The sequence below is a fragment of the Megascapheus bottae genome, chromosome 25 (genome assembly GCF_031878675.1).
Source record: "Megascapheus bottae isolate mThoBot1 chromosome 25, mThoBot2.hap1, whole genome shotgun sequence".
Taxonomy (NCBI): Eukaryota; Metazoa; Chordata; class Mammalia; order Rodentia; family Geomyidae; genus Megascapheus; species Megascapheus bottae.
In genome coordinates, this window is record NC_143533.1 from 7,357,904 (window position 1) to 7,381,690 (window position 23,787).

A 23,787-nucleotide genomic window follows, 5' to 3' on the forward strand; every position below is an offset into this window, starting at 1 on the left:
CATCACTGGTGTGATGCAGTGATTGGCATGAATCTCCAGAGTCTTGTTCCTCTCATGAGGTGGCACGTGGTCCCTTGTCCTTGTGGTACAGGAGCTTGTCATTGCCAGTAAGGAGTAAGCTCCTTCCATTCTGGGAGGTCATTCTCTGAAGCAAACTGAAATAGCTTGGTTTTTTAAAGTTCCCCTTCATCTTCTCCTTCTCGTCTTCTCACTCACAAAGAGAAAACGATTGGCTCAAGCTGCATTCTTGATGGACGTATCACAGTCCTTACAACTGTCCTTGATGGCTGCCCTGGGGGCGGCTTCTCTGCTGTCTTGGTTGTGGCTGACTCCCTCGGGGAGACTAGCTGTAGCTCCTTTCCTCCACATCTGATAATGATGTTTTAGTTACAATTTTTTTAAGTATCCCACGTTTTGAAATAATTTCCTTACTAAGTAGCCATTAATGAGATAATTCATATGTTTTCTCATTTTATATAAAGGCCATGTGAGCTTCTGATTTCTGTTCAGTCAATTATACTACTGTAATGAGTTAATAAAATTTTGCCCCTAAACACAAGTTCACTTTAACTGGTCTCTACAGCCATATCACAGGGCAGAAGATAACCTATTACTTCACATGATCTTTGTTACCACAGTCCCGAGTTCACTAACCACTACCCACTACTTACTACCCACTTTTGAGAATTATTATGGCTTCCCTCCTCGTTTTGTCTCTAGATAATGACATATATCCAATCTTTAAAACATCATTTAAGCCAGGCACATCTACATCCCAACTATTCCATGGTGCCAGCTACTCAGAAAAGCAGAGGCAGAAGGACTGAAGTTTGAGGACATCTTGGGAAAAGTTAGCAGAAGCCCTAATTCAAAAGCAAAAGGACTAAGGGTGTGGCTACAGTGGTAGAGCAAGCACAAGGCCCAAGGAGAATCTAATTAAAGATCCTTATTAGCCAGGCTCATGGCACTTGTAACTTTAGATACTCAAGAGGCTGACACCTGGAGGATTCAAGTTTAAAGCCAGCCCTACCAGTAAAGTTCAAGAGAATCACCTCCAATTAACTAGCAAAAAAAAATGGGCTGGAGGTATGGCTTAAGTGACAGAAAACTTGCCATGAGGAAGCTAGGCTAATGACTTGAAGAAAGGAAGGAAGAGGGGAGGAGAGAAGAGGGGAGGGGAGAGAAGAAAAGGGGAGGGGAAATGTACTGTGTTTTGGCTTTGTCACAGGACATAGCAGAACCAACAGCCCTCATATTTTCCATTGGTACAATGGACCTTACACTATGTCATGTCCTACAGCAATACAACAATAAGTTATGACTTACTATAAGATAATATATAAATCAATTTTATCATTTACAGCACAACTAGTGAAAAAACAGATTTATAATGCATACTATAAATACAGAACTTCTTAAAAGTTTGTTTCTGGGCATTTCTCATAGAGAACAGAAATTACAAAGTTGAAACAATTTTTCTATTACTAGTACTACCAGTACCAGTAGCTAACATTTAATAAGTACCACAAGATGCTAAGGATTATCTCATTTAACTCCGTGACAACTTAACAAGATAGATATTATTATTACCCCCATTTTCCAGATAGGAAATCAGAGGCAGAACACATTGTATAACATATAACAGGTCACACAGCTAATCAGTGACAGCTGTAGTATTCAAACTCAAGAGCTTAACAATAATAATACTGATTCCCATTCTCTCAGTTTTTTAAATTCACTGTGACTATCGTAGAGAAACAGAACACATGTCATGTATAATCTCCCTTTTCTTTAAATTGAAAAATCTTGTGGCCCTTTGGCAAATGAAGTAGTAATGAAAATGTACCCATTTCCTTTTACTAAGTTTTCCTTCTTGCTTGCTTTGGCTTGTACTTTAGAATACTTCCTTTATGATCCATATAGAACAAATTGATAATGCAAGAAATTCCAACTTAAAATGGTCTCATAAGATTATAATGCAGAGAACAGAACAGTTTAGTGAATCCATACATTTGGTTTAATCATATGGGCCAATATTTCATACCACATAACAGTAGAAAACACAGACTTAAACATGAGAATGTACCCATTATTAAATAATATACATTGCAGTTATACATATTATAACCCTTGAAATTCACAATATCCCATCAAACTAAGTGAATAAGACTGAACACTAAACTTCTGTGTTGTAGTTATTAGCTTTATTATACTTCACAAGAAAAAAATTAAATAGACCCATTAGGCAGTTTTGTTCCCAATAAGTGGCTTTTCCAATATTTTCTTCATCTAGTTTATGTAGCATAGCCTCTAATGTAATCATTTTGTTTGAAAACCTACAATTTTTATAGTTAACACCATTAAGGTAAACTTAGTGTAGGAGAAATCCAATTATAATACATCAGTGTTTCATAAAGGCTTTAGCAGAGTAGATTCTTATTTCTTGTTGATTTCACCATTTCTTTGTGTTGAACAAAAACTCTGGAAGAGCATGAGGAACATAAACAGGGCAGATATAAAGCCCAATGATCAATAAGCAGGGTTACATAACTGGAAATCTTCACCCTCTTTCCTCATAAGAATCACATAGGTGTCAAAGGTAATGTTGCACACTTTGTTCTCAGGAGGCTGAAGCAAGAGGACTGCTTGACCAAGAGTTCAAGACTAGCCTGACCAACCTAACAAAAGTTGGTTTAAAACACGAAACAGTCCACACCTGTAATCCTAGCTACTAAGGAGGTTGAGATCTGAGGATCGTGGTTGAAAGCCAGCAAGGGCAGGGAAGCGCAAGAAATACTTATCTCCAATTAATCACAGAAAAATCTGGAAGAGAGCTGGGAGTTTAGCCTAGTGGTTGAGTGCTTGCCTAGCATGCAAGAAGACCCGGAGTTCGATTCCTCGGTACCACATACATAGAAAAAAGCCGGAAGTGGTGCTGAGGCTCAAGTGGTAGAGCTCTAGCCTTGAGAAAGTCCAAGAACAGTGCTCAGGCCCTGAACTCAAGCCCAGGACTGGCAAAAAAAAAAAAAAGAAAAAGAAAAACTAAGAATCTGGAAGAGGCATGTGTCTCAAGTAGCAGAGTGCTAGCCTTGAACAAAAGGAGCACAGCACAAGGGGCCCGGAGTTTGGCCTAGTAGTAGAGTGCTTGTCTAGCACGCACAAAGACTAAGGTTCGATTCCTCAGTACCACATACATAGAAAAGCCAAAAATGCTGCTGTGGCTCAAGTGGCAGAGCGCTACCCTTGAGGGAAAAAAGCCCAAAGTCAGTCAGTGCTCAGTCCTGGAGTTTAAGCTCCAGAACTGGCAAAAAGAAAAAAAAAAAAAAGAAGCACCACACAGGGACACACCCAGGCTCAGAGTTCAAGCTGCAGAACTGACCACCCCCCCCCCCCCACACACACAAAACAGCAAAAACCAGAATCATGTAATCACATACACAATAGGACAAAGGGAATTTTTTCTACTGCTTAAAATACTAGAATTATCACCTACAATATAATTCACTTACTATAAGCAACTAATTGTCCAAACATCCTCCAGTACTCATAACCAAGCGTTAGCAATGGTAGCTAGTAAACTGTTAGTCTAAGTTGCAGTCACCAGAGCATACTTGTCAAGGTTCAAGTTTGTGCTAAGGACATGTGGGAGATGACTCCCTTAAACACTGTGATGCTAATGAAAAAAGTGAGAGCCAGGTTTCTCAGTTAAAAACAGCAATGAAAGGGTTGAATGGAATTCAGGTGCTAGTGGCTTATGCCTATAATCCTAGATACTAAGGAGGCTAAAATCTGAGGACTGCAATTCAAAGACAGCGCAAACGGACAAATACAAGAGAAACTTACCTCCAATTAGCCAGCAAAAAGCCAGAACTGAATGCATGGCTCAAGTGACAGAGAGCCAGCTGTGTGTGACAAAGCCAAGCAAGAGTAAAATGTACTAAGTTTAAGTTCCAATACCAACACACTCAAGGCATAGAGTTAAGCAAGTGAAAGAAGTTTTTAAGATAGACAGTAGTGATAGTTTTGCAACAATGTAGGTACAATTAATATCACTGAGCTATATACACTTAGAAATGGTGAAGATGGCTAAGTCTTATATACATTTTCCACATTAAAAATAATTTTTAAAAAAATGTTCAGGGGCTGGGAGTGTGGCTTAGTGGTACAGTGTTTGCCTAGCCAGCACGTCCTGGGTTCGACTCCTTGGTACCACATACGCAGAAAAGGCTAGAAGTGGCTCGATGGCTCAAGTGATAAAGAGTTCTAGCCTTGAAAAAGCTCAAGGACTGTGCCCAGGCCCTGAGTTCCAGTCCCAGGATTGGCAAAAAACAAAAACAAAAAACTCATCATAAAAATAATTTTCAGCTGGGCAACAGTGGCTAATGCCTGTAATCATATCTACTGAAAATTTGAGAATCATGGCTCAAAGCCAGCCAGGACATGAAAGTCCATTAGACACTAATCTCCAATTAACCACCAAAAGGCCAGAAATGGAGCTGTGGCTCAAAGCGGTAGAGCTCTATCCTTGAGCACAAAAGCTTAGGGAGAGCTCCCAGGCCTTAGGTTGAATCTCCAGGATCAGCATTAAAAATAATAATAATAATAATTTCTAAAACATGAATGTACTTTCATGCAATAATTATCCCTTGAGGGGTAAGAATATCATGTCTACTTTCTAGTATACTTCCTCATTGTTTCACATATGTGTGCTTAATTTAATAGAAGATTAAAATTTCAACAGCTATGCTGGGGTTATAGATCAATAGTACAGGACAGCCTATGCTAGATCCTGGGTTTGAGCTTCAGTGTCAAAACTTTTTTTAGGGGCCAGGAGCATGCCTGACACTCTACATACACTGAAAGGAGAAAAAAACAGGAAGTGATCCTGTAGCTCAAGTGGTAGAGTGCTAGCCTTGAGGAAAGCCAAGGACAGTGCTTAGGTGGTGAGTTCAAGCCCTAGGACTGGCAAAAAAAAAAAAATTGTTTTTAAATTAACACTGAAGATATGGCATCTAGTAAAATTTAGCAACTCAGTGGGACTTAGTGGTTGTATTAATATAGGTAGTGTGTGTGTGTGTGTGTATTGATGCCCATCTTAGGGCTTGAATTCAGAGCCTGGGCATGTCCCTGAGCTTTTGTGTTCAAGGTTAGAGTTCTCCCACTTGAGCCACAATTTCACTTCTGGCTTTTCGGTGGTTGTCAAGGATTTTCCTGCTCAAGCTGGCTTCAAACCATGAATCTCAGAACTCATATCTGTAACTAGGATTACAGATGTGAGCCACCTGAGCCCAGCACGTTTCTTAACCTATTGTAAGTTTACCACTGGTCTTCAATTTAAAAATACAAAGGTAAACATTTGTGAAATAACACAGGTAAGTTAGGAGTCCAAAGAAATGGTTTTTCACACGTGGTCTTTATTTCCTTCCCAGGAACCTTCAGAACAGGATTGGATATCCAGAAAAGGATAAAAACTCAAGTTAGATAAAGGTGAAAAGGAGAGACCAAGATGCCATTTATGTAGTGCAGGGGCTGCATGGGAAAGAACACTAGCTTGATCTAGGGGGAAAACTCAGCCTTCATGATCTTAAGGGCAAGAACTAATGATGATATACAAAATAAGCTATTTATTTCTCTATATTTTCATATAGACAGACTTAAATTTCAGAACAATTATTTGCACTACTCAGTCACCTGAAGGAAAAATAGTATGTGATATATGTGAAGTTAAGTTCTTCAAGGACTACATTTGGGAGAAAGAACTCACATGCTAATTCTTCTTATAAAGAGACTAGAATCCTGGATGAGGGACTGGATCTGATGACTGAAAGAGCTTCTAGCCCTGAGAAACAGAATTCTATTCTAAGGCATTTGGAGAAATGAGGGATGATCAGAAATTTTAGAGTGTGACCTTTCAAGGCCATGGGACCACAAGCCAATTTTTATCTGCGTTCATGTGAGTAAGGAGAACTTAAAATTTTAAGAACAGGGCTGGGAATTTGGCCTAGTGGTAGAGTGTTTGCCTAGCATGTGTGAAGACCCAGGTTTGATTCCTCCATACCACATACATAGAAAAAAGCCAGAGGTGGTGCTATGACTCAAGTGGTACAGCTCTAGCCTTGAGAAGACCCAAGGACAGTGTTCATGCCCTGAGCTCAAGCCCAGGATTGGTAAGAAAAAAAAAAAATTTAAGAATATTTGTGAGCAATTAGAAAATTATTTTATAACTGAAACTATTAATATTGGTGCTAAAATAAGCTAAAAACACAATCATAATGTGAAGCAGGGTGAGGGTGTGTGTGTGTGTGTGTGTGTGTGTGTGTGTGTGGTGTGTGTGTGTGGTGTGTGTGTGTGTGTGTGTGTGTGTATTGAAAACAGAGCTCTGGAGGAAAGCTTTAGTACTCCCTCAGGCCTTTCTTACAAAGTATGGATTTTTTAATTCCTAGTGGAATATTTTTCATACACCACTGCAGACTATTAAGTACCAGATATTACATTATGTAGTTTAAACTTTGCACTAGTGCACGAGAAGACTTCCCTGTCGAGAGAACTATGTTTTTACAGTTAGTATTTTTTAATATGAAAATGAACACTCCTTTAGGGTAAGATCACTACAACTGGAATTTAGGAAGAATTTTATAACAACATATTCATCAATGTGTGTAGAAATTCTCTCGGGGGAGTAGGGTGAGGAGAGAAGGAAATACAACCAGAAGAAGGCTTTTTAATAACTTACAGTGTCAACACAGGGCAAAGCAATGGTATTTATAAGGTTTGGTTACCACTGGGTATAACTGTAAACAGGTAAGGGACTAACATAGGGTGCTTGCAAGCTTTTAAAACATGATGGTGTAAAAGAACGAAGGAATACATACATTAAACTTCAGGCCAGTTAAAGGTACATTTGTTAATGGTGGACTATTAACTGCTCACCCAGGAGAAATGCAGACTCAGAAATATTAAAAAGGCAATATAAATGCACTTTTCAGGCAATTCTTGAGAAAATAGAAGATACCTTGCAGAATATTAGAGGCAAATGTGAAAATAAAATTAAAGTGCTAGTGGCCATGTAAAATTTTTTGTAATAGAATACTTGGATACCCAGCAGTTGCAAAAGTAAATCAAAAGTTTAAAAAAAACTGACTACTCACTTGTAGACTGTACCTCCGTTGCCATGACCAAGAGTGTCTCGATATCGTATGTCTTGTTCATTCATCTCCACAAGAAAGAAAGAAAAACAAAAAGGATGTCATGGTGTGGATGGAAATGTCAAGGAAAAGCAACTCTGGGCCATAAACAACAAGCAGTCTGGGTCATTTCAAGTTCAGCTGCAAGAACGAGAAGATCAATACAACATTTGCTGTCCAATTTATAAAAGACGATACCAAGGGACAAAGTGATGGAAAGTTTAATGACAATTTGTTTGCCTGGGTCATTTCATTAAAGTTTGATAAAAGGTGTCAAAATGGAATGATATAACATAGCTCAAAAGGGTCAGGTCAGAGATGCTGATAAGAAAACAGTCTCCAGTACAGCGTATAACCACCAATGCCAAACAGTAGCACACACAGCCAAAGTTAAACTTGGGAAAACAACATGCAAGTCAGTATTCTAAAAATATAATTTGTAAATAAAGCATCCCTCAAAAACTCCACAGATGACCTTATAATTAATATTCAGCAAACTGAGTGAATGTTTATGGTTTTCCTAGAGTAGAAAAAGCTTTCCTTTACAAATGATAAATTAGTGTATAGCAACAACTGGGTAGAAATCATATGCTGATGAAAAAGTAGCAAATCAATGCACTGGAAAATGCACATGCAGTCAAATCTGATGCATAAAGGGAAAACACAGGCATGTAATTTTTTATAAAGTTATTTTAATAATTTGATGTACAAAACAGAATTCCCTATCTCCTAAGGTTCTATAAAACTTACTATACCAAAAATACTACTCTCATTTGTATCATGAGCAGTGGGTGAATTACACTGACACCCACCAAACAAGGTTTTCAGAGTTTCTAAAGAACTCCCTACATAATCATTTATCAAATGACTTTAAGACTAGCCGGACTGTTTCATGTAACCACTAATTTTTTTTTGTGCTCTGGCCCACTTGCTTAAAAATTAACTGCCAACTTTATTCACAAAGTAGACTTAACAAAGGTGTTATTTTCCATATAGCTAAAGCTTAGAAAAAGCCAAAGTAAGCCCTGAAAAAAAAATCAATTTCCAGGGAATTGCACTGCCTTGCCTGGGCAGAAAATGGATAGAGTTTTAAATTCAATGTCACTTGGAAAAAAAAAATAGTTTGTTGTTCTTAGACCATTATAGTAAAGCTTTAAATATTTGCTTCATTCTAAACTTCCACTAATTGAATTTTTTTAAAAAAGGCTTCATTTATCAAGGGAAATATTTTTCTTCTATACATTTCTGAAGTTGAAGCTTCAGAGAGCCGTGATAATTAGGAGTGCGGCACAGGTAACAGAAACAGCTTCCTTTCCAAGCCATTTTGCCAATCCCTAAAAGAATATTGACAGATCCATGTGTAAAGGCCAATTCAGTACCCAATTTAATTGTAGAACAACTTGATTGATGCAATTTACAATCAGCTAATTACTATATCTGAGGTCGGTTTAAAAAAAGGTGAGAGAAGTCAGAAAAATTGGCAACTACTTTCCTATTTGAGGATTCTGTTCATTACCTTTAAAATACCTGTATACTAGATGTAGCCTGAAAGAAGACACAAAAACTGTATTATTCTGTGCTGAATGATAAACTTTCAAACAGTACAAAGAAAAGCAGCACAGAAAGTGACTGGAGATGCTAACCTAGCACAACCACTACTAGATTTACTTTTATCGATGACAGAAATATAAAGAGCAGTAGCTATTGGTAAGCACAAGGCCAGTTCCCTAAGAAAATTTCTCTACTTAATCTAAACATGTTTCCAACAATTTAATTTGTGCCTTTAACTTGACTAACAACGTACACCCTCATCGTGGCATATAGTTAATTTTTAGGAGAAATTTCATTTATCCAAGTCTGCAAATGGAATCCAGGGATCTGCGATAGATACAGGGAAAACAGGGTATAGGCATAGCCCTGAAAGGGCTAAAGTCTATAGTTAAATCCTCTCCTCTTCTCCATAAGCAAAGGGGTAGATATAGATGTCTCTGAATACCACTAATACCCACAGAAGAGAAGAGGGCAGCCTTCCTTGTATTTCAGCCTGATTGGGAGTGGCAGGTAGGCCACAGCATCAAAGAACAAGAACTTCCACAAGAGGTTTGGTATGGAGGGCAAATGGTTTCTAATGTATATGTACATGCATGAGCACTATGCACAGTGTAAGTAATGTTTAAATTTATTTTTCATTATAATAGTGGTTTTAAAAGCCAATTCTAAAAATATATTACTTTAAAAGACAGTATCTAGTCAAGTGCTGGTGGCTCATGCCCATGGTCCTAGCTACTGTGGCGGCTGAGATCTGATGACTGTAGCTGAAGCCAGCTGTTGTAGAAAGACTCTGCAAGATTCTGATCTCCAATTAACCACAAAAAAGCTGGAAGTAGAGGTAGACTCAAGTGATAGAGAACTAACCCTGAACACAAAAAGCTCAAGGTCAGGGCCCAGTTCCTGAGTTGAGGCTTCAGAACTAGCACATACACATACATAAAGACAATATCTACAAACAACAAAACAAAACAAAAAAAAGGATTAAAGAGTGTATAAAGTTATACTGATCATTGTCTAGCTGAACTGATTTTTTATATTAAAAATAAGCTCCTTTTTATTTGCTTAATTTTCTGATTTATTATAGCACATAAATTATTTCTTCTCATGTTTTAGAGTGTATGGGGGTGGGAGGAGAGTTCTTCACTGGTCTCTGAAAGTCTAGAGCTTAAGAGATCTTCCTGGTTCAGCTTTCAGAATGCTGGGACTACAGATACACACCATCATACCCAGCAAAAAAAATTTGTAAAAAGAAAATCATCGGAATTTTATTTTCTCTTAACTATGAATTAATTTTAAAATTTTGAGAATACCAAATCAAAATGGATTAACAAACAGCTAATAACATCTTGTACCTTTTAATTAAATATATGTATTAATCTGCAAAATGAAGCACAGAAATAGTATTTAGTATAAAACAAAAGGTGAGATTTTATAAACCTATACATAAGGGGTTGCATTTAAATATTACAGATAGAATCAAGTATCTTCTTTAAAAAATCACAATTTTATAGCATTTCAAGACCATTTTGCTTGGGCTATGTAAGTTCAATGCTGCATGTTATATCGAAGTTCAATGTTTAATGTAATTACTTTGTCTCAGGTGCCATATGTAAGGACACATCTCTCTGTCAATGGCCAATGACCCATATGAAAACCAACTATCTAATGAAAAGCATTCTCAAGTAAGTAGTGATTAATTAGCTGTGATATTTGTAAGATAAATTTCTTTAAAAGAAGCTTGTGATGTTTTTTACTCAACAAAAATACCAAATATTTGGGCTAGGAGTTTGGCCTAGTGGTAGAGTGTTTGCCTAGCATGCATGAAGACCAGGGTTCGATTCCTCAGTACCACATACATAGAAAAAAGCCAGAAGTGGTGCTGAGGCTCAAATGGTAGAGCTCTAGCCTTGAAAAAGTCCTCCAGGACAGTGCTCAGGCCCTGAGCTCAAGCCCAAGACTGGCAAAAAAAAAAAAAAAAAAAAAAAAAAAAATCACAAAAATACCAAATAGCTCTTAAATGTAGTTCAGATTCCTTTTTCTTTTTTTAAAATTAACAGAAGTAGATGAGACACAAAATAATAGAGATGTGAGGGAAAGGAAAGCAAAAGCCCCAGGAGTTATGATTATTACAACAGCCAAGAAAGCACAAGGCCTGGGAAAAATGATTGGTAGTGTCTGTTACACCTGAAAGAGAAGCAGGGCCAAGAAAGAAATGAAGATAGCATAGCAACCACCCACAGAAGTCAGGCTGTGCCTGTTCAGGCAGAGGAGAGCATTGTGAAGTTCTGATTTACATACAGGGTCTCATTTATGCTTCAGCCTTCCTACAGCATCTCAGATGAGCTAACAGAATATAAGAGTTTTATAGTTGTGATGGCTCTGTTTTTAAAGCTATTTTAGAAAGCTATTGATTCTCCCTACTTCTTTTTTTTTACCTTGAAGAGTTTTTCTAAAAGCACTCTAAGTTCTTGAAGTAACAGTCAAAGATGTAGAATTAGATCTAGATTTGTGACATGGCAGTACATTTATGCTTGATTTGTCAGGAATAGAAAAATACTGTCTCTTTCTTCTACAAAAGCTAAACATAAAAAAGAGGAAAAGCAATGTTAAAGATACAAAAGGTCAATTCTTGGAGTAGCTGCACATGTTTCAAATCCTTTAAATTCGCTCTTTGAGCCGTTTCAAGTTACTTTCGAGCACAAGCTGCTGTTGTTAAACAGATGATGCCTCCCTGGATCTGAGTGGGGAAAACATTGAGAAAACAGAGCAGGGGAGGCTGATCTACATGCCTCAATAAAATATGCCAAAGATACCTTCTGCTTTAATTTTTAAACTAGGCTAGAACCCTCCATCACAAAATAGTAAGAGGAAAACAATGAATCCCTTCCAAACACTATACCTCTAAAAACGTGCTTGATTTATCATATTAATGAAGTTAATGGGGAAAAATGAAATGCAATTCAATTATGGATTAACAAGGAAAATGTTCTTTGTTTATTGTCTGACTGTGTTAAGAAGAATTAGTACCTATCCCTTATAAATCATTAAAATAAAAATGCTCAATTAATCCTTATTCTTTATGTAAAGGTCTGGCAGAACCTAGTCTTATCACTAGACCTTTGCTTCTCAAATCGAAGCAATAATGGTTTCAGAAAGCAGTCACACTCTATGAGCAGACAATTGGAGAGATTTAGTAAATCCCACTTTATAGAGCAGAGACTAATCGGAAAACACAAGCCAGTCAAATGTTTCTTATGAACTGTTGACACTATATCAATGCTGAATCAATTGGTGGCATTTACTCTGAGTGACAGAAAAGAAATAAATATTTATATCACATAACCTATATCAATGAACCCAGGCAGAAAGCTATTTCTAACCTGTCAATATTTGATTATCTTGAAGAATCATGTCCCTTTCTTTTAATGATTAATATGAATTCCTTATTAAATCTAAGTGGAGGCTAGTGGAAAAGCAAATCATTATTAATGCTTGAAAGCATAAACCACTAAAATAAAAAAAAAACTATGCTCAAGTGTTACAAAGTATCGTTAAATGTGACTTACATCTTCCTTATCAAGTGGTGTCAGTGCTCCACCCAGAAATTTATTGATGTGTACCCTACCTACATTACCTCACTGCAAAACAATCCAGCAAGGAGGTATTTTGAAAGCACCCATAGGTGTTGGGTGCTTTTGCCTTTTTTTCTTTTTCTGTGATGAAGCAAATATAAGGAGAGCTTGTCCTTAAAAGAGAGAAGATGCCACACTGTTTAAGATAGGGTTTAGCACATCCTGAGGGAACGCAATAAACAATCTTTAAGTGTCAAAAATCACTGCCATGACAATCTTGCACCACAGAGAACACCCTTCCTGAGACCACTAAGGTATTTATGGTACTACATCTGTTGTCAAAATATGAGGAACATTTCAGAAACCTTTTTCCCCCTGGTGAAAATATGCAGTTTTTTTTTTAATTTTTGAAAGAGGAATTTATGACAGGTTATTTTCCATTGCCTGGGTTGAACAAATGTAGTTAAAAGCTTCTTAATTTCCATTAATTTTGAAATATATTTTCCAGTTGAAGAATACAAGCATCTTGTACATAAATTACAATTAGTAACTAGAATATAAGCATATTAAAGAAACATAAATATCCTACGCTGAATATTTTTTCTTTTAGTCAGAGTTTATCTCCTACTGGTTCTGAATTCATATGGATACATGTGGACTTCAAACCTTTGGCTGCTTAAAGGTGAAAAATATTTGATAGAAGCTATCTTAAATTTTAGGAGATGGGTGTAGGTGATTGGGAAAGCACTTGCCTAGCACATGTGAATCCCTGGAGTCTATCTCCAGGGCTACAACAAAACAATTACCTAAAATTTCAAGACCACCAAGATTATACTTGTCCTTGGCTGTATGCAGAGTATTTAAGGATTAGTGTTCACACACACTAGATGACAATCAGCTGTCAGAGCTAGCTCAACTTAATTTTTCCAGACTGCATGCTAAGTAAGCAAGGCTTTCTGAAGCCACTGTCACATGGTCATCGTTTTAAAGCATGCACATCTATTAGGATACAATGTTACAGGTGATATTAAAGGACAAGCATGGAGACCCAGCTTTGTCATCTTGACATGCTCCACTACAAGTACTTGATTCATGAAATGCCAATGAGGCTTGGAGAGGTCATCGTGTGAAGGCACTGAATAAGCATCTGAGATAATTAAGATTTCAGCCTTCGAAACATGGACGGGAAGTGAACAGCAGTTAAGAAAATCAATAAGAGTCTTTTATTTGCAGTGACACAGATGTCTCAGTCAATAGAGCCTAATAGGCAGGCTTGATCGCAATGGACAGGCGCCTGCCTCCAAGGCTATCAAAGGGCTTCCACTATAACAAACATTATACACATTTATGTTGCTACTGAGGAACTGAGATCCCTGTAGGTAGTTTAATTTACCAGTGTATGTTTAAAAGCGCTATACTATTTCAGATGTGTCCATTTACTTGAATCAAAATTAGTGAGAAATAACTGGCCTGCAGGCTTGTTTGTCCCTCACTGGCTAGGTTAGGTCATTCGACTTCAGATGGCCCATTGACTAGGCAAGCCAAGTCTCCCCAAGCCCAGGGATTTGATGTGCCAAAGGTCCGCTGTTTCTCAGTTCCCCCAATAAAACCATTATTCGTTTCAAGACAAAAGAAAGAGCTAAGGTAAGAAAGTAGCAGTTTTTCCTTTTATCCTCAAAGATAATGAAAGAATGCAGGGCCAGTTCAACAACCCATGGGTTGACACACTTGTTCAGAACTGATTAACTTTTTTTAAACTGAGATGGCAGCAGGGTGTGTGCTCAGAACTTCAATCTGCTGGGAGTGAAACCCATTAACACAGTTTGAAAAATGTGCTGTAAATTGTTCTGCCAATCAAATTAAGCCAGGTTATTCATTTATGACAGGAAAAAATTTGCAGGCTCTTCGTTGTTTAATAAGTTTATGGATTAAAAAAAGAACTAAACAGTAGCAAGTTACTATGTGAAAATCTTATATGATATTACCTACCTGACCATTGGCTAATATTTTCTTCAGTTCCGCAGATGACTTCTTTAAGCTGAAAAAGTAATACAGATTTAGTAAGATCATGTTCACCCTTGAACATCACTAAAAATCCCATACAAAAACAACCCTTTGCTTTTAGGTAGTCATGAATTATACTCCTTCTTCCTGTGGAAAAAATGTGTTTTGCTTTTAAATTCAATGCTAAAGGTATCCATGAGGAGAATGAAACCCCATTAGTTATCTATAGCGATGAAGAAGCATGCAATCACTTTATGGGCTACAATAGTGACAGTTTTGCCCATTCATTTTGCTACCTTTGGGTAGCTTTCCAGGGGCAACTTTATGTAGATGGATGCTCTTGTGTACTCAGCACAAAGTATTTAAGAAATAAACTCTCAGAATATTCACAGTCAACAGACCATAGAACTTCAAAGGATAAAATATTATCAATTTCTGCAGTTAAAAATTACAATTCAGCTATCTGGGAAGCAAATGTATGATAAAAATACAGCCTGATTCTCAACAATTATGTAATCTAAGAAAAATTACTTATCCTCTCTGACCTTCAACTATCTTTTTATAAAATGAAGGAAAGAACAACTCTACAAAGCAACCAGGAAAATGAAATATTATAAAATAACACTATGACTTGTCACTGTGGCTATATTTTTGTTAATAAAATAAATTCTAACTCCTCTCCCTTCTACTTCCAATGTTATTTCACAAAAAATAAAACGCTCTTTGCACATACAGCAGAGTATATATGGCTGTGTGCCACAAATTTGGAGCTTGAGTGCATTAGGAGGTGGTAGAAACTTTGAAAGGTGGGGATTTAACTAAGTTCATTGGGGTTATGCTTTCTAAGAGCACTAACTCCCACTTCCTTCCTCCCTCTTTCCTTTCTATTCTCCCTCTCCCACTCTTTTTGCTTCCCAATTCACTATGAAATGAGATGAGCAAGCTTCTACCATGACATGCTGTCTTACCAATGAGCCAAAAACAATGGGCCAACTATAGAATGAAACCATCCCTCTCCATAAGCTGATTATCCTTAGGTATTTGCTACAGTAATGGAAAGCTAATATACTATACAAAACTTATATGGAGGCCAGGCACAGGTAGCTCATGCCTGTAATCCTAACTACTCAGGAGGCTGAGATCGGAGGATGGGTGTTCAAAGCCAGCCTGGGCAGTAAAATCTGTGAGATGCTTATCTCCAATTAAGCACCAGTAAACCAGTAGTGGAGCTATGGCTCAAAGTGGTAGAGTGCTAGCCTTAAGCAAAAGAGCTCAGGGACAGCACTCAGGCCCTGAGTTCAAGCCCTATGACTGACAAAAAAAAAAAAAAACCTTACGTAAATGAACTTCTCCATAAGACAGAGGGGTAGCAAAAAGAAGCTCTGAAGACCTGGAGCTATAATTAAAGCTTTATACATCCATACAGCTAGTAGAGTGGGTTATAAAACTATACCTCCCCCTGGCATTCCTCTTTGAAATTTAGTGCTTGCTAACTGGATCCTTAAACACAGAACTCATGCTCTACTGGCCTACCAGATTAATGCTCTCTCTTTTGTTCATTATCAGTCAGTACAATATATTTCTTCCCATCATATCCTCCCCCAAGGCTGGGAGCTCCCTGAGAGCACAGGGAGCTCTCTCTGTTTTCAATATGAACCATGACCTATGTATACCAATGACTCAACATGTGCAAAGTGCTCAAGAAATATCTCTGTGGTGGTTTTACCATGGCAGAAGTAGGGGCAACACAGTAAGACAAAAGGATCGCAAAAACATCAGAAAAGGGTATTGGGGCCTACTATGAAATAAATATGCATTCCATTTGGTACCTTCAATACATTACATTGAGGAAAATGTGAATTCAAGTTTACTATATTCTAATTTTAAGTTATAATGATTCCTTTCTAAATGTTTAAAATTCCACTAAGTCCAGGGTAAATTATGGCACCTCCGTTCCCAGTTGTCCAGATTTTACAAGATTTGATCTCACCTAAAGATTCCAGACTAATAAAGTTCTCCCAACCCAAGTAACTGTACTAAACTAAAGGGGCAGTTAAAGATACTGTAGCTAAAGCCATAACACATACCAACACATGAACAACTGCCTAAAAATCAGTACAGTGAACACAAGCTAACAGCAGATACCACTTATTAAATGATGACCAATGACAAGCACTGTGGTAAGTCCTGTTACTTATCCTAACTTATCCTGTTAGGGTACATATAGTCATTGTCCCTAACTTATAGAGAGAACTAAGGGACAGACCTTGGTGACAATTAGTCTATCTCTTACAAACACACAAACATATACACAGACACACACACACAGTTTTATTTTGAGAAATACTTTGAATGTTAGTATTCCCATCAACAACTCCAAATTTGATAGTTCCAATTACTGTATAAACACAAACAACAAACAAAGCCTAGGCAATGTTCCTCACAGTTGTTCCAGTCTATCATAAATTTGAAATAATAACATTTTGATTCATTGCATTTACAAAATGTCTTTCAACCAAGAACAAAATGTGATTCCCCTAATACAGCTTCATCAATCTTACTAACTCCCGAGATAAATAGATGGAAAGTTTAATCATCCTAATTTTACAGAAGAAGAAAGCCAAGTTGCTCAGGAAAGACCCTGCTCTGGCAGTGGGACTTGAATTCAGTAATTATAGCCTAGAAATATCACATGCATTAGTAAGTTCAATTCAACAGTTACTCACCTAAGGCAAAGAACTCACACTTTCAAGGGTACAAAAGAAAACAATGATTTCATTCATTATGTCATTATCTGACTACCAACTTGTAAAAACAACAACTACTATAGAAGCATGGGTTTAGGGTGATAGAAAATATACTTAAATGTGCACAAGGCCCTGGGATAAATTCTCAACCCCTACACAAAAGCAAACTGCCAGTGCTCATGTCTTATACTTGCTAGCTAGTCTGAAGGCTGAGATCCGAGGATTGCAGTTTAAAGCCATCCCAGGCAGAAAAGTCTACAAGACTCTTCAATTAACACCAAAAAGCCAGAAGTGGAGCCGTGGCTCAAGTGTAGAGCACTAGCCTTGAACAAGAAAGCTAAGGGACAGCACTCAGGCCTAAGTTTATGTTCAAGCACTAATGCAAGCACACAAAAAAGGCAAGCAAATAAAAAACATATCTTGGAAATTTCTTTGTAACTAAGTTTATTCAAAATTTCACACATCTATGTGATCATAGTGACCACTGAAACTTATTTCTCCTCTTCTTTACAACATTTTTTTTGTTACAGTATTAAAGACTAAAGTCAGGGGCTTATCTTTATAGGCAAGCCCTCTCCACTTGAGCTATGCATCAAATCCTTTTGCTTTCAGTTTGTTTTTCTGATAGGGTCTCCTAACTTTACCCTAGCTGGCCCCAAACAACAATCCTACTCCTACCTCCCACACAACTGGGATTACAGGCTTGTCCCACCACGCCTAACCTCAAAATTTACTTTTAAAACATTTTAACTTGAAGGAGTGTCAATAAATCTAAAAGAATTGGATCCAGGGGCCGGGAGTTTGGCCTAGTGGTTAAAGTGCTTGCCTAGCATGCACGAAGACCCAGGTTCTATTCCTTGGTACCACATATATAGAAAAAAAAGCCAGAAGTGGTGCTGAGGCTCAAGTGGTAGAGCTCGGGCCTTGAGAAAGTCCAAGGACAGTGCTCAGGCCCTGAGCTCAAGTCCAGGACTGGCAAAAAAAAAAAAAAAAAAAAAAGAATTGGATCCACTGGTAAGATTGAAAGGAAATCTAAGTCATTACTAATTATCTCCTATGTGTTGTGTACCATGCTAGGATTTGAAACTGTGACAATAAAAACATTATCTTCACTGCCCACCAAAAAAAAAAAAGCTCACTGAAACAATGGAGGGAACGAAATGACTGCCCGAGTCTGCTCACTGCTTCAAAAAAAAAAAAAAAGGAGGCAAGGGGAGATGGCAGGAATTCATAGGAAAGGGACCTGGTGTAGACCTGGAGGTGAGTTGTGCTCAAGGATGAGGTTCAGAAGATACCTGGTCTGTAAAGATGACCACGGTTAGCCAGACTGGAAGTGAAGGAGGGGATGAAAGGAGAGACAACGACAGATGTCCATGCCCAACAGTGGGAGGACACAGACCCATTCAGAGTAACAAATGTTCATCAGCAAAGCTGGAGAATGCAGACATTTATACATCAAAGGGAGGGGAGCACTCAGTGTCCATGGAGGTTGTACTTCACCTGAAGGCAGAAAGAGCGGGGAAAGGGTTCACAGCAGGGTATGATGACTCAGAACTGTGCATTATTCTATGGTTTGGAGTTTATTTATCCATCAACGTGTAAGATACCTGGTATTTAGTATGAAAGTTAAAGGGAAGACATTGAAAAGCTGACACCAAGGAACAGATTTTGAGGTCAGCTAGCAGTGTGCCCACAAAAGCAATCATGGGACCACAGTCTATTTCTTGAGTCTTGAACCAAGATGGGATCACTATCCCCATATATGCTTCCCCTCATTGCAATCAACCCTCAGGACAGGCAGGCAATAGAGAACCTTCATGAAGCCTAGGCCAAGTCCTCAAAGTTTATTCTCCCAAATTGTGAGCAATGAACTTCCTAGTAATGTTAGCTTATCTCAAGTAATTCATTCTAGTAAGGAAGGGATGCATGATATAATCTGCAATATCAATCCAACTCCTGTAGGGAAGGGAGAACGTACCAGGAGGCCTTGGCAGTGAGCTGGACAGCCTGGAGCACCTGTGCAGCAAACTGATGCTGCACATGGAGAGATGCAAAGCTATCCATGTACAGCTGTGGAAGGCCCAGGAAGCAGTGAGGGACGATAGGTAGCTTATCTATACAAAGGGATGGACAGGGAGAAATTACTGAGTCAGGAAGAAGGAGATATCTAGAGAATGCTACAAGTGCTAGCAGCTGAAAAAAAAAAGGGGGGGGAATAATTATACTGAGAGAAAAACAATTCTTCATGAGAAGATGCTGAAGAGAGATAAATTCTAGCTTGGAAAAAAATAAAAAAGAACTTCTTAAGATGTAGTTACACAAAAACAAAAGGGGCTGCCTTGACCAATACATGAATTCCTACACTTGTTGCCCATCTGTACTTGTTGAAAATTGGTTAAAATCACTGGACTGCCACATCACTCTGCCGCCTATGATCTGCATCCCCATCTCCTACCACTCTAGTTGTTCTCCTCATTCTTTCCCTACAACTAGTGCCCAGTACTTTCCCTGTGCTCCAGCCAAGCTGGCCTATACAAATAAGCTAAGCTCCTATGCCACTCCAGGGCCTTCTCTTGACACTTCCTCTATCTGGTATCCCTCTTTGCTCCTTGACATAGCTAGGTCATCCTTATTCAGATCTAGTTGCAAACATCACATGGAGTGCCCCATTTAAATCTAAGCACATTCCTTTCTGATGGTCTCTCTCTTCCCAATCACTTGCTCCCTTCACTTTAATTGTAAGATATAATTTGTGTAAGCTCATCTAATTTGCAAATGTATCCCAAATGGTTTTGATCAATACAGTCAAAAAACAATAAAGATCAAAATAAATTTCAAAAACAAAATTCCTGCGCATGCATTATACTACTCAGTTGACCAGGAGAAGCTCTCAGTCCCTTGTCATCATCAGGTACATTAAGCTTAAATCAGACAGTGTTTAAATCATTTGCTAAGTTTTCTTGCCCTTAACTTTGTGAAAATATGCCTCCCATAAAAAATGAGTGGTGCCCAACCCAGGCAATGATGGGTCACCCCTGTAATCCTAGCTACTCAGGAGGCTGAGATCTGAGGATCACAGTTCAAAGCCAGCCTGAGCAACAAAGACCATGAGACTCTTATCTCCAATTAACTATCAGAAAAACAGAAGTGGCACTGTGGCTCAATGTGGTAGAGCACTAGCATTGAGCTAAAAGCTGAAGGATAGCGCCCAGACCCAGAGTTCAAGCCCCATGACCAAAAATTAATTAATTAACTAGTTAATTACCTCGCATCAAAAGCAAGGTAAAGATTATAGTAATCCTCACACACAAAAAGAAGGACATTAATGTGCTTACATTAAGTGATACAGTGAAAATTTTAAATTTGCTGAAAGTTAGCAAGTCTGTCTTTAGAGGAAGTAGTAGTATGGGAAAACTAAACCAAGTACCTACAGGACAGTCTTTTTTTTGTACACACACACACTCACTCACTCACTCACTCACCAGATGGTGAAATTCAACTGATAAGGACTATACTGTATTCCTAGTACATAGTACAGCACCTAATGAATAAGATTTAGCCAGAATCAATACCTGTTGATTAGTTATCAACCTGGAGCACAGAATATCACCTGTATGTGATTCAAATCACATTCCTCTATAACAGGAATCACTAATATCATTAGTATTGGGAATGTGTTATATACCCTCTAAGTGAAAATGTGAAACTCTAGCTTATCAGGTAGTCTCTGAACTTAACTCTATGAATATATATGAATGATTTTAAATAATCAAGCTAATTTCCCCATGTTATTGAAATGAATGAGGCAGAACTGAGACAATCTTGATTCTCTATCCTGCCCGTTTTCAACTCCATATAGCTTTTTATATAGCATGATGAAACTAGACCTAAAACATCAGTGAAGACCCTTGTTTTTCCTCACACTCATAATCAGTCTTTGTGGCCAACATCTTTTCTGGAAGCAGTGATAATGATGAAACACCCTGATTTTTGGAGCTGATTGTACCCAGGCCTCTACTCTTCAAGGCTGTGGCTCACATGTTAGACAAAATGGGGAAAGAAACTGGGACGCCCAGCTGGGTCAACCCCTTTGTGGAAAACAGAAACATTTCCCTGCATGACCACAGGGAGATGATCCACTGGTAAATAACTAGTTAACTGACACCATAATAAAATTATCAGAAGCCAGAGGCAGTGATAAAGGAAGAGAGTGGGGAGGGAGTAAAGGGGGAAAGGAGGGAGGAAGGGAGAAAAACCAATCCAAAACTCTATTGGAAAAATGAAACCAAAACTGGACCTGGACTATGGTTCATGTGGTAGAGTATCTGACTTATAAGAATAAGACCTTGAATTCAAATCCAGTGTCAACAATAAATAAGTTAATAAACAGGATCTCAATTCCTGCCAAGGCTCACATCTGGACTGCTATCTTCCTACTTAACACTGCTCACTGTACCTGAAGTATCATGTGTGTACAAGCCATCAGACTGCCCACTTTCTTCCACTGAGACATAGTCTCACCAACTTTTCTTCCTGTGGCTGGCTTGGAACAGAGATCTTGCCAATCTTAACCTCCCAACACATTTCTTGTTCTTACAGAAATGAGTTGTCATCCCCCATCCTATCCACATCTTATAGATAATCACAGAGATCCACCCCTCAGTCACTCTCACCTACTGTTGGGAAGTGAATCTGAAACTGCTGGGCTAGTGTGTTGGGAGGGTCCAGCCCGGGTATTCACCTATAAGTAAAGAAAGAATCTTGATCAGTCTCATGTTCTGAGGACACAGTTCTAATTAACCTATAATTTGCCGCAAATTTCTCATTTCACTGGAAAGGTTAATTAGCTTGTTCCTAGGCAGACCCACGGTTGGAGTCTATTCAATATATAGGTTAAAGGACTGTAAAATTTGTACATTACATAACCCTCTATTTCTATCATTATTTAATGCTGGAAAAGGGAAGCTAAATAAAGGAGAAATCCAATTTACTACCTACAACAAATACAAATATAATAAGCTCATAAAAGTATATTACGAATATATCTTGGGGTTAGCAGTGAACCTCAAGGTACCACATCCTTCCAGCTCTAAAACCGAACACTATTTCTTATTCACTAGAAAATGAGATCCAAGTAATTAATTATAAAATACTTGAGCCTACTAACACAGGCTTTTCTTTCAGCTTTGAAGCCTTAAGCAAAAATCCAGCACTCAAAATGCATAGAACACTGGAGAGACATTAACGAGATATGTTTCTAGCACAAACATGTCAAAAAGAGATGATGTTCTCTGTGCTTTGCTTATGTGCTTAATCACCGAAATGAAGTGTACACCCTCCCTCTAATAAATCTTCATGGTCACTAGTATCCAAGCTCACTCTAAAGAAACTGACCAAAAAAAGCAATTCCAAATAATTAAAGATAGAGCACCTAAACCCCAGTAAGCAAATATTACAGATGAACCCCACCACCACCCCGCCTCCACCTCCCATTAAAAAGAAAAGGAAAAAAATCACTTGTCAGGGCTTGAGAAAGTGCAGTTTTATTTGACATTTCAATAAGTGGAACACAGCATTACAAATCCATCTAACTTTACTGAAACAATTATTGAAATTCATACCTTCAGGCCATGTATGTTCCGTTCCCCAGGAGGCTTGCAGGCTGAAACAGTAATTGACTAAATTGTAGAACACATCAGGGCCATTTACAAATTTGCTCAAAATGAATCGTTTAAAAAGAAATGAGGGTGACACCAAAATTAGCAGAGAGAAATGATTGAAAAGTGGCTCCCAAGACCCAAAGTGGGAATTATGAACCAGGGTTTTAACTTGCAGGAGTGAGCATTTATAAATGCAAAGAGCTTTCTGACACCACTTCATATCAATTCCAATTTCTCTGTAAAATATATAAAAATCAAGTTAACTGAGCCAAAATGATTAGATTTCCTTTCATAATACTAATTTCTGCAATCTTTTCTCACTCTATTACATTGTATATCTGCTGTGAGTTAAAATGCTTTCAAAAAAGCAAGGTTTGGGAGAATTTATTTTGTTTGGCAGGGGAAGTGGAAGGATTATTTTTTTTAAGCACCAAAAACCATCACTAGGGACTCTAAACAAAATGTTCAAGCTAGACTATTACTGTCATAGTTATAAAGAGTCAAATTTAAGACACAGACATAATTCCATTAAATTTCTTGCAAACCTTGACTTCTGCTAATATTTATATCTAAAGATAAAGTAGTACCAAAAAAATACTAATTTCTTAAAACAATCTTGAGCTACAGATTTGTTTTTTTCCAGTTCAGCAAATGCTTCTTCATAATCAAATGTTGAAAATACAAAAGCTTTCTGCCTATGTGACAGACTGCTTTCATTTGAAAACTACAGTGCTCTACATATTGTATGTTAGGAGACTGTCAATTTTGATTGATTGAGAATAGATTTGATTTTTTTTTGCTCTTCTCTCAGATGTATGAGTATTTTCCACTCTGATTTTGACAAGAAATAAAGCTGCTTAATAAAAATATGTGAGTAATAATTACAAAGTATGAATTATTTTCATTTGCATATTTCAAGTAAACTCAAATTTATTATCTTATTTTCTTAGAAAATACATCTAAACTCAAAATAAAGGGTTTCACTTATCATGCTAAAGAACATTAAAATTATGACTACACATCTTCTTTCCTTGAGATGGAAATTAACTCTTTGAACAAAACAACAGTC

At 37.8% G+C, this 23,787-nt stretch overlaps 1 protein-coding gene across 5 annotated transcripts in view; it reads right to left on the reverse strand.

Moving 5' to 3' along the window:
* The window catches only part of Map2k5 (mitogen-activated protein kinase kinase 5), a 255,818-nt gene that overhangs the window by 190,112 nt on the left and 41,919 nt on the right, over positions 1-23,787 (reverse strand). For all 5 annotated transcript variants that reach the window (XM_090358127.1, XM_090358124.1, XM_090358122.1 and 2 more), the window contains exons 5-8: positions 22,680-22,720; positions 21,732-21,799; positions 14,297-14,345; positions 7,149-7,213 (exon numbers count right to left, since the gene is read on the reverse strand). In XM_090358127.1, coding sequence (XP_090214253.1) covers positions 7,149-7,213; positions 14,297-14,345; positions 21,732-21,799; positions 22,680-22,720 — 223 coding nt within the window. The remainder of the gene's footprint in view (positions 1-7,148; positions 7,214-14,296; positions 14,346-21,731; positions 21,800-22,679; positions 22,721-23,787) is intronic.